The 15,812-nt window shown below is 44.5% G+C and overlaps 1 protein-coding gene across 1 annotated transcript in view; it reads right to left on the reverse strand.

The window, feature by feature from the left end:
- APLF (aprataxin and PNKP like factor) overlaps nt 1-15,812 on the reverse strand; it is a 172,804-nt gene that overhangs the window by 97,806 nt on the left and 59,186 nt on the right. Inside the window, exon 5 of the mRNA XM_066594839.1 lies at nt 2,109-2,217. Coding sequence (XP_066450936.1) covers nt 2,109-2,217 — 109 coding nt within the window. The remainder of the gene's footprint in view (nt 1-2,108; nt 2,218-15,812) is intronic.

Below are 15,812 nucleotides of genomic sequence, written 5' to 3' on the forward strand. Positions count from 1 at the left end.
CCAATACTCGCGCTCCGTTGATGTGAAATTGAGGTTTGCGGTGATCCAGACTTAAAGTCGGTTTGTTACGAAGGGTTCTGGACTTGTAGTTACATTTCTAAAAAAAATTAAATACTAATAATAGTTGTACCATTAAATCTGGTGCCAAAGAGCGGATCTCAGGACCCGTGACAGTAGGGAAGAGGGAAGGTCTGTTTTTACAGAAAGGTCCACAGGGGAGAAGTAAAGACACAAGTTCATAAGGGCAGAGTCTTATCCATGGACAAGCATGTCAAATACTAAAAAGTTGGCCAAATCCCTAGTAGTCGGCCTCCCTTGGCATCAAGTATCTCCAAGTCTTCTGTGAATTAGTCTTTAGCAACTTTGCCCATGTGGACAATGGCATTTTCCCGATTCCTCGTTGAAAAGCGGTTTACAGTTTTGTCGTGTTGTATAGGAGCCCAGCCATAAATTCTCTGCCGGACGTGGCCACTACTGCTGGAGCCGGGCAGTTAATCAAATTAATGTGAAATCTACATGGGCAGGGCAAAGTCGTGGGAAGACAGGGTACAGACTATGGAGGAGACTGGGTGAACAGGACGAGTTGGGAAATCGAACGTAGCACCGATTGGCCAAACTTCAGCCAATCAGTGCTATGCTTGTATACTGCACGGCCTTCTGGCAGGAACGGTGCCCAACTGACTCCACTGACTACAATTAGGTCTTATGCGTTTCCGCTATGTCGTCCAGCATTTTCCCCACTAGTAGCGCAGCATGGTTCTCCGTTTAGTCCAGGAATTTGTGCTGAATATGCGCAGGAGGTTCCGAATGGAGCCGCTGATGCAAATGGAAAAAAAGCCTTAGATTGTTTACCAAAATTTTAAAAAATTGGGAGAAAAAAAAAATTGAGCCATAACTACAGTACATTAAAATGTTTTTTTTTTTTAAATTCTCTCTGTTCGGGAAACAAGAATGTTCACCCAGCCTGCAGTTCTCTTACAAACTGCAGCAGGTTTTCTGCCAGTTTTTTCCAGCATTAGTTTTAATAAGGATTAGTGCCAAACTGCTGATCTATGCAAATTATTGCTGACTGCGGCCACGGAGAAATAAGGAACTCAATGACCGGATCTCATCTTTAATTTACATGGCCTTGGAATAAGATGTTCAAGAAGTAGAAGTGGTTGTGATGTCGGGGTGTCTGCTGTATATTACACTGAATTCAAATATTCCAAAGTATTGCAGAAAACACAGAGCACAAATACCGGCTCACTATAAGGGGTACCCAACATGCATGGCAAATGTCCAGAATTATATGCGCTGATCAACAACAAAGACTGGATAACTTCAGATGAACGGTCTGCTGTTGGTCAGTTAAAGGAGTTGTACTGGAATAGGCTTTTATCACCATTCCATAGGAAAGTTAATGAAAGTGGGATCGGTGGGCCTGGCACAGCTGAGACCTCCACCGATCCCAAGAACTAGGGGTCCAGTGTCCCCTTTCCCTTCACTGGGAGGGATGGCTTACTAACTTACCCCCTCCCCACTCCCAATTAGGAGGAGACTGAATGGAGTGTTGTGTTGATCATGCGTGTTGCCGCTCCATTCATTTTCAATGTGACTGTCGGAGATGCGAGCCAAGTACTGGTAGCTCCACTGAAACAAATGGAGTGATGGGTGCGCATGTGTGACCGCTGCTCCATTCAATCTCTTCCTCACTGCGGGTGTGAGCAGCGAAAAGAGAGGGGGAGACATGGGACCCAGTTCTCCGGATCGGTGGGGGTCTCTGTGGGGAGACCTCCACTAATTAGACTTTTATGAATCAGTTTTTTTTTTAAAAAAAGCCCATTCGGCTACAACGCCTTTAAAAGGAGGAGCTGTCACATCCTCATGTCAGCAGGGCAGCTTTGCAAGTGGGGCCCCACTGACTCACTCTAGTTACCCTCTAACGGCTCTTCTAGAATTCAGCTCCCGGCGCTGTGCATGCATCACGTTGGCGGTTCCCACCACTCGCTGTCAATGGATGACGTCAGTCTTGGCTGACATAGAGCAGCGGGGACCGCCCAGTGTCACAAGGAGATGACAGGTCCTCCTTAAGATCACAACAAATCCAAAAACTAATCTAAACCTACCTGCTGTAACAACAGGGGGTGGAAGAGCCTGAACAGAAAGATCTCCCTGCAACATCCAGTCTGGAAGAACACGTTTCCTCTGCACAGGCTTCACATCGTCTTCAGGGGGCTGCAAATAAAGAAGCCAAAAGTAAATAAGATCATTTGATTGAAAAAATGCCCTGAAAACGTAATTCCACGGCCATCAGTGAAAAGCAAATTACATGTGATAACTAGAGATGAGCGAGTATACTCGCTAAGGCACATTACTCGAGCGAGTAGTGCCTTAGCCGAGTATCTCCCCGCTCGTCTCTAAAGATTCGCAACTCACCTGTCACCGGCACCGGACCCCGAATCTTTAGAGACGAGCGGGGAGATACTCGGCTAAGGCACTACTCGCTCGAGTAATGTGCCTTAGCGAGTATACTCGCTCATCTCTAGTGATAACCAATCCTGAGCAGCTGCATCCACAGCCATTCAAGGGCTTTATATGCATCAATTAAGCAATAAGTAGCAAGAAAAATTCTGAAAAAGTATGGTTTTCCAAGTTAAAGGGAATCTGTCACCTACTTTCCGCCCTATAAGCTAAGCTCATGGGCTGACAATAGGTGACCCATGGATGTAAGTGTTATACTTACCTTCCCCGGTGTGAGTGCTGAAATGGGTGGATCAGCGGGTCACCGACTTTCAGCCCAAAAGCTTAGCTTACAGTAGGTGACAGAGTCTCTTTAAAAAAACCAAATAGCGTCCAAAATGTGTGACCCCCTCAATCTCGATTTCAAATACAGCGTCCTATTCATGTTACATGCGTCGCCCTGTTCCCTGCATTCTTCTTAGCGGTCACATTACATCTTCAGAATGGCTCCAGCACTTGGCAAACGTGCTCTACATCCTTCTACTGTAGGTTAGAAATAATGTATATACTGATCAGCCGTAACATAAGAACGGAAGGTGAACGACATTAGTAATACAGTATGTGAAACTGGAAAAATGACACACATCCATCTAGATCAGCCTCCAATGTTGAGGAAGGCAAAAAACCAAATGCAGTACAAGCAAATTTACGTCACATGGGGAAAAAAACTAAAACTTTCCTTCCCGACTCCAATCTGGCAATCAGAATAATCCCCGGATCACCGACCGTTCTGTAGTAATCAGTGATATATAATGTAATATTGTGTCGCTCAAGAAAGGCATCCAAGCACCTCTTATCGAATTCTCCATCACCGAGTCCTCAGGCAGAGAGCTCCATAGTCTCACTGCTCTTACTGTAAAGAACCCCCTTTTATGTCGGTGTAGAAACCTTCTTTCCTCTAGATGTAGAGGGCGCCGCATGTTACAATCCTGGGTATAAATAGAAGATGGGAGAGATCTCTGTATTGTCCCCTAAAATATTTACACTTGTTATTAGGTCGCCCCTCAGCCGTTAACTAGTAACTGTGATCCCTCCAATACTGCCCCTGTGGTAGCCAACTAGTAATATTGACCCCTCCAGTACTGCCCCTGTGGTAGCCAACTAGTAATGTTGACCCCTCCAGTACTGCCCCTGTGGTAGCCAACTAGTAAAGTTGACCCCTCCAGTACTGCCCCTGTGGTAGCCAACTAGTAATGTTGACCCCTCCAGTACTGCCCCTGTGGTACACCACTAGCAACGGTGACACAATTACAGTTTGTACCATTTATAACCCCCCTCTGCTTTCCATCACTGACCAGTTACTTACCCCCTTACACACATTCTTCCCAGACCAAGCATTCCCATCTTATATCCCAACCTTTTATGTGACACATAACCCTAAAACATTTCTATTGAGCAGAGCGCTGCGGAGGTCTTCTCACAATCGGTTTACATATCATATTGCCCTTTGGTTTGCAGTTCAGTAACATCAGGCACCCCGTACGAGGACAGTTTACTTCCACACGACATTTCGTTGGTAGGACGAATGCAACAAATAATACTCAAAGAACATATAATTTACTAAAAGCTTTCAACTATCTCCTGCCAAGCAGACAATATAAACAAGCGGCGGGCGGCTCAAAGTGTTTGGTTATATCCATTTACAAGAAGTTTTGTTCTTCAGCATAAAAGCTTGAAGTCCATTCACTTAAAGCGGATGCCCAGGGTTAGAAAAACATGGCTGCTTTCTTCCCAACACAGCGCCACCGTTGTCTATGGGTTGTGTCTGGTATTGCAGATCAATGGCGTTGAGTTGCAATAGCACACAAACACCATATGGACAAGGGTGGGGCTGTGTTTGGAAAAATACAATCATTTTTTTCAAGCCATGGACATCCCCTTTAAGTTTTTTTTGGGGGAAAAATTAGTATGATGGCCAAACCGTAGTATAAGCCATTACTGTGGGATCGGTGTAAGTACGACCTTCAGTACACCCCACCAATCAGCATAAAGAAGAGGATGCGGTGCTCAGTCCACTGTCCCAGGGTAAGAGGTGGTAGATCCTGTTGGCAGGCGGTTGCTTCAAAGAGAGTGAAGTTATTACTGTAGATCAACTAAACTATGTAGCCGATTTATGATTTATTAAGCCTTTTGTGCCATTTGTGGCGTTATTTGCGCCGGAATAACTGCGTACTCCATTTACGACATATTTACATCTGATTTGTGGCAAAAAGAATGAAAGTTTACAAATGGCTCAGCCAATCCTACGAATATGGGGATGTTCTCTGTGTAAGCGCACATTAGACAAAAGTGAAAGTTGACCTAAAATGCATAGGTGACAGTTTGGCCTCAATGACCGCAGTAACCCTCCTCGGCTGCTTTCCACCAAATTCTCATAGGTGTGTGGAGGGATTTTCCTCCATTTATCGAGGAGAGCTTCAGAGAAGGATGCGGGGCCTGATGGACGTGTTGGGGCGTGCATGGATACAACGTTGTAGTTTGTCTCAACGATGCTCAATGGGATCGAGATCCGGACTTTGGGTTGGCCAATGAAGTTTGCAGACGTTCTCCTCAAATCAAGCCCCAACACTGCGTGTCGTATGACATGGGGCTCGGTCATATTGGTAGAAACACGGAGCTGTACTAAAGTATTGCCACAGGATAGGCGATGCCATATTGTCCGGAATGGCTCTGTCCCCATTGGTGTTGATGGTGGGCTTCACTATAACCAATGGCCCTAGTTCCATCCAGCAGAAACATCCCCACATTGTATATCACCTTTGCCTGACAGCACAAAATTGGTGGGTCCCAATACCTTTAGCAACATAATGTATACTTTATTAAGAACCATCAGGTAACGCATTTCGAGGTTCACAGATCTCTTCATCATACAGCTGGATTATTGTAGATATATGATAGTACATATTCCAATGAATAAAAACATGACCATTGTTGGCCAGCAAAGAGGCATGGACAACCAACCAATTGCTAATGGGTGATGCCAGGGCCTCCGTTTCTCTCTACCACCTCTCACTCCAGCATTCCACATGGTCTTGACCTCTGGTTGGCCAGCAGCCCCTTATCTTGCATGGTCTTTGTTCACATCTCTGCCCAATTTTTCGATTTGTTATAGTACCAGATACAGTGGTGTTTTATGGCCCTTTTACACACAACGAGAACTGCACGATTCCAGTTTGCCATAGCGAAAGAACTTGTGACGTCATCACTAGCTCTTTCGCATTTTGAGTATCGTGACCATCTCGTTCGGTGTTTCACATTCTGCAACAAGAAATGAACGAGTGAACGAGGATTTTTATGTCAACTGAAACCGAACGATGAACGAGAAGCAAACAGTTCTCGCTCGACTTTCAATCGTTGGGTCGTATTTAAACTGAACGTTTTGGTTCCCTTTCCTTTATTTGAACCTTTCTTTGATTTTTGGAAGGATCGTTCCGACTAAAAGCACTTGTAGGACAGAGGTGCATTTCCAGATGCAGCTACTCTATATGGACACCCGTGTCGGTTACCACATTCTGCTGATTGTTTGACGTTCCTATGGTTGGACAACCACAAATCACACACTGATAGCATTATGGAAAGATAGTCGATCAATAAGTCTTTACTATCTTATATGTACTTAATGATATCAGTCTATTGTAAGTATAAAAGGTCTCCGGTGTTCCCCGATTTCTGCCCCCCTTTTCTTGCAAACCTAGTAGAAGGGACAGACTGACTGAAATCAGACACGATCACAGGATCGGACTACACACAGGATCTGTTTGTCAGCAACAATAAAGATATATAGATGTGCTTAGAAATGTGTGGACAGACAAAAAAAAAAAAAAGAATGCAGAAGATCTTAACCCCCCCCCCCCCCACACACACACAGATTGCTCCGAGTTCTTCGTTATATAGCTGTTCGTTAAACAGCAAAAGGACATTACAGTTTTGAATGAACAGAGCTCATTCTGCTTCAAAAGGCTGTAGCTCCAGTTTTATCTTTGCTACAAACAGGATTTTGGTGTCATGTTAATGCCAAGTCTCCCCTTCATTTTAAAAGGAGACCAAAAGTTTCTCTGTATCACTGATCGAACTGGAGCTACAGCCGTTTGAACTGGGGTCAGGATTACTGACTTTGCAGCTGTCATTCCAGTCTGTGTGCAGAGCAGAGGACTTTTATTCATGTTATCACCCCTCTTTATCAATCAGAGAGCATATTTGCTCTCCGATTGACATATAATAGGGTTTTTATTTATTTTTTTCACTGAAAAGAAGTGAGGAGATGAGCATGTGCCCAACTAATTACTTCTCTATGCCGCTTAACCCAATGGAAGCTGTGCTTGCAGTACCAAATTGGGCTGTCGCAATACGGACAGCACAGGCAGCTGGCCCAATGATCAGCTGACGATCGGGGATCCTGAGGAGCGAAGCTTCGCCGATAAACTATTGATAAACTATAAGGATAGCTCATCAATAGTAAAAGTCTGGACAATCCCATTAAAAAGATTTAATCATAACTGCAGATCAAGGAGGTTGATTAAATAAAAATAACTTTTAAATCTTAAGTTTCAGAACTTAGATTTCTTTGACAACATAAAAATATGAAAATTGCTGTCTACCCCAATACACCTATTCAGGCCCACCGTGTCAGTTTCATGGTGTGTGGAGAATGTCTTACACAAAAAAGAATATGAAAGGCCATTAATAAGCACAGAGGAAAAGGCAATATTCTCATTTACAGAACTATAGAGTTTTCCTACTCGTCTGATCTAATCAATGTATCACCAAGGGTGCAGTATATCAGCCCCAGCTTCCAGCTGCCAAATAACTAGCAGCAATCCACTCCCTGAGATGCTTGAAGTGTCAGAGACAAGCCGTGACTAGCAGAAAATGAAGTTATTCCTCCTGAGGGTCAGTACATGATGGGCAGAAGAGAAAGGCAGAGGCTAAGATGCAATCACAATAATTGCGAAAAGTAATCCCAAATACTATAGATAGCAGGCAGTAAGTCATTTGCAAGACGACATGCAGAAGCCATAACGCTGATATGTAGCGCATGAGGGTGCCAGCATCAGCATTGTCCAGTTAATAACTAGTAATGCGATATCAATTCTCAGCAGCGGCTCTGGCTTGCAGCTCAAGCACTTGAGATTCGCTATCAGTCTGCTGGCAAGTGGCTGAAACTTTCTGCATTGTGCATATATTGGTGAAGAGTTACAGAATATAATAGTCAGCCAAGAAGTAAGATGATAGCGTGTAACCCCTTACCGGCCAGCAGGAATTCATTTCCAGCCAAAGCTCCATGACTGATGTTCCAACTTTCGCTTATATTACGGCATGGCTGGAGAGAATGTCATCATGGTGGCTAGAAAATTGGCCGTGCTGATCAAACTCTCTGGGACTACTGGGGATATTGGGGAAGGGTACCCTTATTTGCCTTTTCGAAGGGGGGGGGGGGGGGAAGCAGTTACTAAAGGGAGGGGGGGAGCACTGCTGGAAATAGAATTGGAAAGCTCTGGGTTTAGATTGCATCAGGGAGCTCAAGTCAAGTTACATGACGAGGTGCCTCAAGTGATGTGCAAGATCAAGTGCTCACTGTGAAACAGTGCTTACTCATCTTCCACCACCGTGATCCCGATCTGCAGCCCCGCCACGTTCTCCCAGTGTTCGTTGGGGAAGATCATGTGACTGGAAGTTACCCAACAGCTGCAGCCAATCAGAGCCTGCAGTGTCACTGTTCTCAACTCCTAGCATCATGGCACCATGGATGTGAGTGTTGATACCTGGAGAACAGGTGGCAACGCTTAAACTTCTGGCTGGCAGTCGTCAGGTGACTTCCAACACCAGCACAATGGCAGGACTGCGGCAGGGGATCGCGACTGCAGAGGATGAATAAGTTAAGCTCCTTTTGTTATTTTAGCACAGAGGGCGCTACAGTGTGAATTTTGCCCAGTAAACGAACAACCGCTTTAAAGGGGTTGTCCCGCGCCGAAACGGCTTTTTTTTTTCTTTCAATAGGCCCCCCGTTCGGCGCGAGACAAACACAAGGGATGGGTTAAAAAAAAAAAAAAAAGTTTAGTACTTACCCAAATCCCCGCTCTGCGGCGACTTCTTACTTACCTTACCAAGATGGCCGCCGGGATCTTCACCTACGATGCACCGCGGGTCTTCTCCCATGGTGCACCGTGGGCTCTGTGCGGTCCATTGCCGATTCCAGCCTCCTGATTGGCTGGAATCGGCACACGTGACGGGGCGGAGCTACGCAATGATGCGTAGAAGGGGGCGGAGCCAGAACGCCGCTCGTGCCGAGACCCAAGAGAAGGGAGAAGACCCTTCTGCGCAAGCCCGTCTAATCGGGAGATTAGACGGTGAAATTAGACGGCACCATGGATACGGGGATGCCAGCAACGGAGCAGGTAAGTGAATAACTTCTGTATGGCTCATATTTAATACACGATGTATATTACAAAGTACATTAATATGGCCATACAGAAGTGCTTACCCCCACTTGCTTTCTCGGGACAACCCCTTTAACCACTTAGTAACCAGCCATACAGGTTTTTACAGCAGTCAGTAAGGGGCCTTAGGCAAGGCTGACATGCTTTGACGTTGGCCTAACCTAAGGTCAGCATGGATATGCCATACAGGAAAAAGCCGGGTCCCGGATGTCAGATGACAGCTGGCGAACCTGTACTAACGTCTGGAATTGGAAAAACTTATGTTCCTGACAATTTAACCCCTCACAAGCTGCGATCAGTAGCAATCACAGCATGTAAGCAGGTGACGGGATGAGGGCTCCTCCAGTCATCGACTGCCCCCCCCCCCCCCGGCCATGCGATGGCGCACTAATGATGGATTCCCATGGCAGCCAGAGACCTTATTAAGGTTCTAGATATGCCATGCATGCCAGCCCACAAGATCCCACCTCTGGCAGGGTCCGATTGCTGATCAGTCAAAGATACACTATACTGCACCACATAAGTAGTGCAGTATAGCGTACTAGCGATCAAACAAGTGCATCTTAAGGTAGGGATGGCAGGTAAAGAGTTCAGGAGGGATGACAAAAAAATGTTTTAAAAAAAAAGTTCAATAAAGTTTATTAAAAAAAAGTAAGAAAAAAACCTCCACAAACCCCCTTTATCATAGGAAAAAAAAACATTACATATCGCTGCGTTTGAAATAACCCGTACTATAAAAACATTGTTATCCCACATGGTAAACTGCATAAAAAAACAATTAAACAATGCGGGGATTGATATTTTTCATCAGTCTGCCAAAAATGCGATAAAAAGTGAACGAAAAAAATCACACGTACTCCTAAATGGTACGAAAGGAAACTACAGCTCATTTGGCGGAAAAAATAGTTGTTATAGGTCATGGAAGGTGGCGATGCAATACCATTATTAATATTATTTATTTTTTTATTTTTTTATACAAGCGACTTTTATTGTTTTAAAGTAATAACAAAAAACCCCACACAATTGTGGCAACCTGGGGGTTACTCGCTCTCATGGATCGCCATCTTCTTCAGACAGGAGGGCTGGCACCACATGCAAAAAATCTCAGGAGACCCAGATTAATTGAAATTTTGGAACCTGCCAGCTTTTACTTCATAAACAGCAAGCATTTTGTGGAACATACAACAGTTGCAGGGTTCACAACCCACAGGGTCTCCATCACTATTCCCCAACCGTGGTGTCTAGAGGGTGTCTTCCTCATGTGACGCCCCAGACCACAGGCACCTAGTTCCTGATGCTGCCTCTGCAGCCTCTCTCTCTAGCTTTCAGCAGCAGTTCTGGCCCAGCTTCCAGCTTTGGACTGAATGTGTCTAGATATTTTAGCTCCTCCAGACACACCTACAAAGCTGTCCCTGCTGATTAGCACACCTTCGAGTACACAGAATGCCCATTTACAGGCCCTCGAAGGCTATTCTGTGTACTGCCTTGCCACATATTCCCCCTCTGATAAAGGCCGTAGGCCTAAATCACAGCTTTCGCTCCTCCAGGGTCAAAACTCCAGACTCGGGGATCTCTGTGTGTCAGGCTATCACTGCAGTTTTCTTACGGTCTTATAACTGGCACTATCTTAGCTGCCACCTCTGGACCTTGCATCTCTTGTTGTAACTCATTTTTCTCATTACTGAACCACTGTTGGTTCTCCAGTTGTTTCTCTACAGTTCCTTGTGTAGAGTCTGCCTCTACTGACTCTGTTTTGCTACTCTCTGCAACTTTTAAGTCCTCTTTTTCAGTCTCTGCTTCTTTAGTGAACTTCTCTGCTTCAGCAGCCTCACCTTCTTCCTTCTCTTTGGTCTCTTGTACTTCATAGTACTGCTCACCCTCTATCTGTTGCTCAGCCCTCATCTTCTTAAGGTCCTTACCATTGTTTACAGAAGCAATTTCTTCTCTCAAGGCTTTTTCCGGTTTTCACAAACTGTTCACCTGTAGTGCCCAGGTGACCTTCTACTTTACTACTTGTATCTCCTTTTTAAGATTCTTCAACAAGATCTTTTTATTTGATGTCTGAGCTGGGTCCTAGACCTCTCTAGTGTCTGAACCTTCCTTTCAAAAACACGACAATTCGATTCCCACTGTTTCATCTTTGCGCATAACTTTTTGACGGACCTTTGAAATACTGCCTTTTCCACTGATACCACTTTCAGGGTGTGTGTCAAGGTTAGTGCTTCAGTCTCTTTCTTACAAGCCCTTTCCTCAGCACGGTCACGTTCAATGGCATGTCTCGCAGATTTGATTTTCTTTTCAGTAGGCACCTGTTCACACGTCTTCTGTTTCTTCTCCACTTTGGACACAATCTGATTTTGGTGACACAGCTCCACAGCAACATCTTCCAATTTCTGCTGTAGACTTGTTTTAAATTTTCATGATCGGCAGCTGCTTTTTCTTCATATTGTTGATTTGTAGCTTCTAAATCTCCTTGAATTTCTCTCTTCTGCTCTTTAATAGAATCCAAGCATGCTGTACTCTTCTCCATTTTCTTTTCTATATCTGACACCTGAGCCTGAAGTGTTGAAATCAGCTTCGACAGGTGTCCCTTAGTTTCTGCATCTTCCTCTATCTGCTTGAGGAACACATTTCTCTCATCTTCCATTCTCTTCAGGTGTGCACTAAGGCCAAGCCCTCTGGCACCAGCTTCTGAGACTCTTCACTCTGAGCTTCCAATTCTACCTGCAGTCCGTTCACCTGCTCAGACAGCTCTGACTGTACTCTGTCACCTTCAGTGACTTTTACAGTTTGCTCTAGCTATTCAGTCAGCTTCTGCATCTGGGTTTCATATACTTTAGCTTTCTCATCCAAGCTTATCTGTAGCTGGGTCACCACTTGCTCATGGAGTGCTTCCTGGGCTTCCTTGAAGTCCAGTATATCTTCCAAAACCTTTGATTGCTTCTCCGCTTGGCTGCAAGCAGCTTTCTCCATTGCCATGTTTTCCTTGAGTTCACTTTATCTGAGACTTCAGTTCACTATTTTACTTAGGCAACTGTATTTCCAACTCTGTAATTTGAATATGCAAATCTGTAGACTCTCCTTCTGATTTGCAACAGGTCATCTCTTAACTCTTGAGCGCTTAACTCTTTTGCATTTCCCTAAAGTCCTGTTCACACTGCGCAACTTGCGCTTATAGATATATTCTGCGATCAGCTTCATTTTTGGCTAATCTTCTGAGGCGCTCATTCTCCTTTAAAGGGGTTGTCCCGCGCCGAAACGGGTTTTAGTTTTTTTTTAACCCCCCCCCCCCCCCCGCGTTCGGCGCGAGACAACCCCGATGCAGGGGTTAAAAAAAACAAACCGGAGAGTGCTTACCTGAATCCCGGCGGTCCGGCGTCTTCATACTCACCTGCTGAAGATGGCCCCCGGGGTCTGCTCCCTCCGTGGACCGCAGCTCTTCTGTGCGGTCCATTGCCGATTCCAGCCTCCTGATTGGCTGGAATCGGCACGTGACGGGGCGGAGCTACACGGAGCCGGCATTCTGCACGAGCGGCCCCATTGAAGACAGCAGAAGACCCGGACTGCGCAAGCGCGGCTAATTTGGCCATCGGAGGCCGAAAATTAGTCGGCACCATGGAGACGAGGACGCCAGCAACGGAGCAGGTAAGTATAAAACTTTTGATAACTTCTGTATGGCTCATAATTAATGCACAATGTACATTACAAAGTGCATTAATATGGCCATACAGAAGTGTATAGACCCACTTGCTGCCGCGGGACAACCCCTTTAACCCTTTGCAATCCAATTTTGGATTTAGGGTTTCCTAGGGGGTTTTCTCTTTCTGCCATTATACAATGGTTCCACCTGCTGGCTAGAGCTAGTACGGTGGTAATGGACATGCTGGAGAGGCCCCTGACAACAGAGTGGCCAGTAATATACAGTAAGAATACCCTGCTGGACGTCTTCCGACATCGGAAACTGTACAGCCTTCAATCAGAATGTTTTTAGAAGACAGATAGTGGATTTTGTATTCAACCGTGCAACTTCAGTGAAGACAGCCACAGAATCATTCAGGATCCTTTCTGTTTCTTCTTCTGCCAGTAGCCTTTTATTTTTAACTGTATTCCCTGCAGACATTTGGTTGCTACTAGCAACTACCTTAGCTTTACAGGACACTATACTGGCAATACTTTGCTCTAGTTTACTCTTAGTACAACAGGCAGTCTTTCCATTATTTTTACACTCTACCACTAGTTGAGCCAATTCCCACCTGAGCTTTGGCTTTGCTTTCAGTAACTGCTTGTTCACATTCTGAGTTCACCTGTTCAGATGGTGGCAAATTTTCACAAAATGTAGACATTTCATACACCTTATCACCAGAGACTTCTATGTCAGTACCATTAGAAAAAAATTCATGTAACACATTTTTAACAAAGCAATCTTCACACCTGTTGTCATTAAACAATAGTTCTCACACTGTAGCTTTCACTGCACTCTCCTGCAAAGCAAACACATTAGGCCGCCTGTCCACGGGCAAGCGGATTTCCGCCGCAGGAGAACACTAAAGTCACCGTGATTTTCTGCGATGAACCTATCATTATGATAGTTTAACCTCGGAAAATCGCTGCACGTCACGCTATTTATACGCGAGGGGAAAATCGCTGTGGATTTTCGCTTGTGTACATCGGGTTGCGCTTTCCATAGTTGTCCTATGGAAAGCATTTCATGCATTACCCGCGTGCGGATAATCATCATGGATAAGGCAATAAAGAATCGCCCATGGACAGGAGGCCTTAAGTACATCATAGGTTTTGTTTCATTTCCAGCATAAATTTTTGCATTAGACATTTCCTGCAAAACAGCTTTCAGCAGCAGCTCTGCCCCGACTTCCAGCTTTGGCCTAAATGTATCTGGAGATTTTAGCTCCTCCAGACATACACGCACAGCTGTCCCTGCTGATTAGCCCACCTTCCAGTACACAGAAGGCCTGTTTACAGCTCCCTGAAAACCATTCTGTGTACTATCTTGCCACTATATATATATATATATACACATATACACACACACATATATACACACACACACACACACAAAAATATATATATATATATATATACACACACACACACACACACACACACACACACACACACACACACACACACACACACATACACACACACATATACATATATACACACACACACATACATACACACACATAATATACACATATACACTACCGTTCAAAAGTTTGGGGTCACCCAAACAATTTTGTGTTTTCCATGAAAAGTCACACTTATTCACCACCATGCGTTGTGAAATGAATAGAAAATAGAGTCAAGACATTGACAAGGTTAGAAATAATGATTTGTATTTGAAATAACATTTTTTTTAACATCAAACTTTGCTTTCGTCAAAGAATCCTCCTTTTGCAGCAATTACAGCATTGCACACCTTTGACATTCTAGCTGTTAATTTGTTGAGGTAAGCTTGTGAAATTCCCCCCCACGCTTCTAGAAGCATCTCCCACAAGTTGGATTGGTTGGATGGGCACTTCTGGCGTACCATACGGTCAAGCTGCTCCCACAACAGCTCAATGGGGTTCAGATCTGGTGACTGCGCTGGCCACTCCATTACCGATAGAATACCAGCTGCCTGCTTCTGCTGTAAATAGTTCTTGCACAATTTGGAGGTGTGTTTAGGGTCATTGTCCTGTTGTAGGATGAAATTGGTTCCAATCAAGCGCTGTCCACTGGGTATGGCATGGCGTTGCAAAATGGAGTGATAGCCTTCCTTATTCAGAATCCCTTTTACCCTGTACAAATCTCCCACCTTACCAGCACCAAAGCAACCCCAGACCATCACATTACCTCCACCATGCTTAACAGATGGCGTCAGGCATTCTTCCAGCATCTTTTCATTTGTTCTGCGTCTCACAAACGTTCTTCTTTGTGATCCAAACACCTCAAACTTGGATTCATCCGTCCACAACACTTTTTTCCAGTCTTCCTCTGTCCAATGTCTGTGTTCTTTTGCCCATCTTAATCTTTTTCTTTTATTGGCCAGTCTCAGATATGGCTTTTTCTTTGCCACTCTGCCCTGAAGCCCAAAATCCCGCATCTTCACTGTAGATGTTGACACTGGTGTTTTGCGGGTACTATTTAATGAAGATGCCAGTTGGGTACCTGTGAGGCGTCTGTTTCTCAAACTAGAGACTCTAATGTGCTTATCTTCTTGCTTAGTTGTGCAACGCGGCCTCCCACTTCTTTTTCTACTCTGGTTAGAGCCTGTTTGTGCTGTCCTCTGAAGGGAGTAGTACACACCGTTGTAGGAAATCTTCAAATTCTTAGCAATTTCTCGCATGGAATAGCCTACATTTCTAAGAACAAGAATAGACTGTCGAGTTTCAGATGAAAGTTCTCTTTTTCTGGCCATTTTGAGCGTTTAATTGACCCCACAAATGTGATGCTCCAGAAACTCAATCTGCTCACAGGAAGGTCAGTTTTGTAGCTTCTGTAACGAGCTAGACTGTTTTCAGATGTGTGAACATGATTGCACAAGGGTTTTCTAATCATCAATTAGCCTTCTGAGCCAATGAGCAAACACATTGTACCATTAGAACACTGGAGTGATAGTTGCTGGAAATGGGCCTCTATTCACCTTTGTAGATTTTGCACAAAAAAGCAGGCATTTGCAGCTAGAATAGTCATTTACCACATTAGCAATGTATAGAGTGCATTTGTTTAAAGTTAGGACTAGTTTAAAGTTATCTTCATTGAAAAGTACAGTGCTTTTCCTTCAAAAATAAGGACATTTCAATGTGACCCCAAACTTTTGAACGGTAGTGTATATATATATACACATACGTATATACACCTATACACACA

The sequence above is a fragment of the Eleutherodactylus coqui genome, chromosome 3, assembly GCF_035609145.1.
Source record: "Eleutherodactylus coqui strain aEleCoq1 chromosome 3, aEleCoq1.hap1, whole genome shotgun sequence".
NCBI classification, from domain to species: domain Eukaryota; kingdom Metazoa; phylum Chordata; class Amphibia; order Anura; family Eleutherodactylidae; genus Eleutherodactylus; species Eleutherodactylus coqui.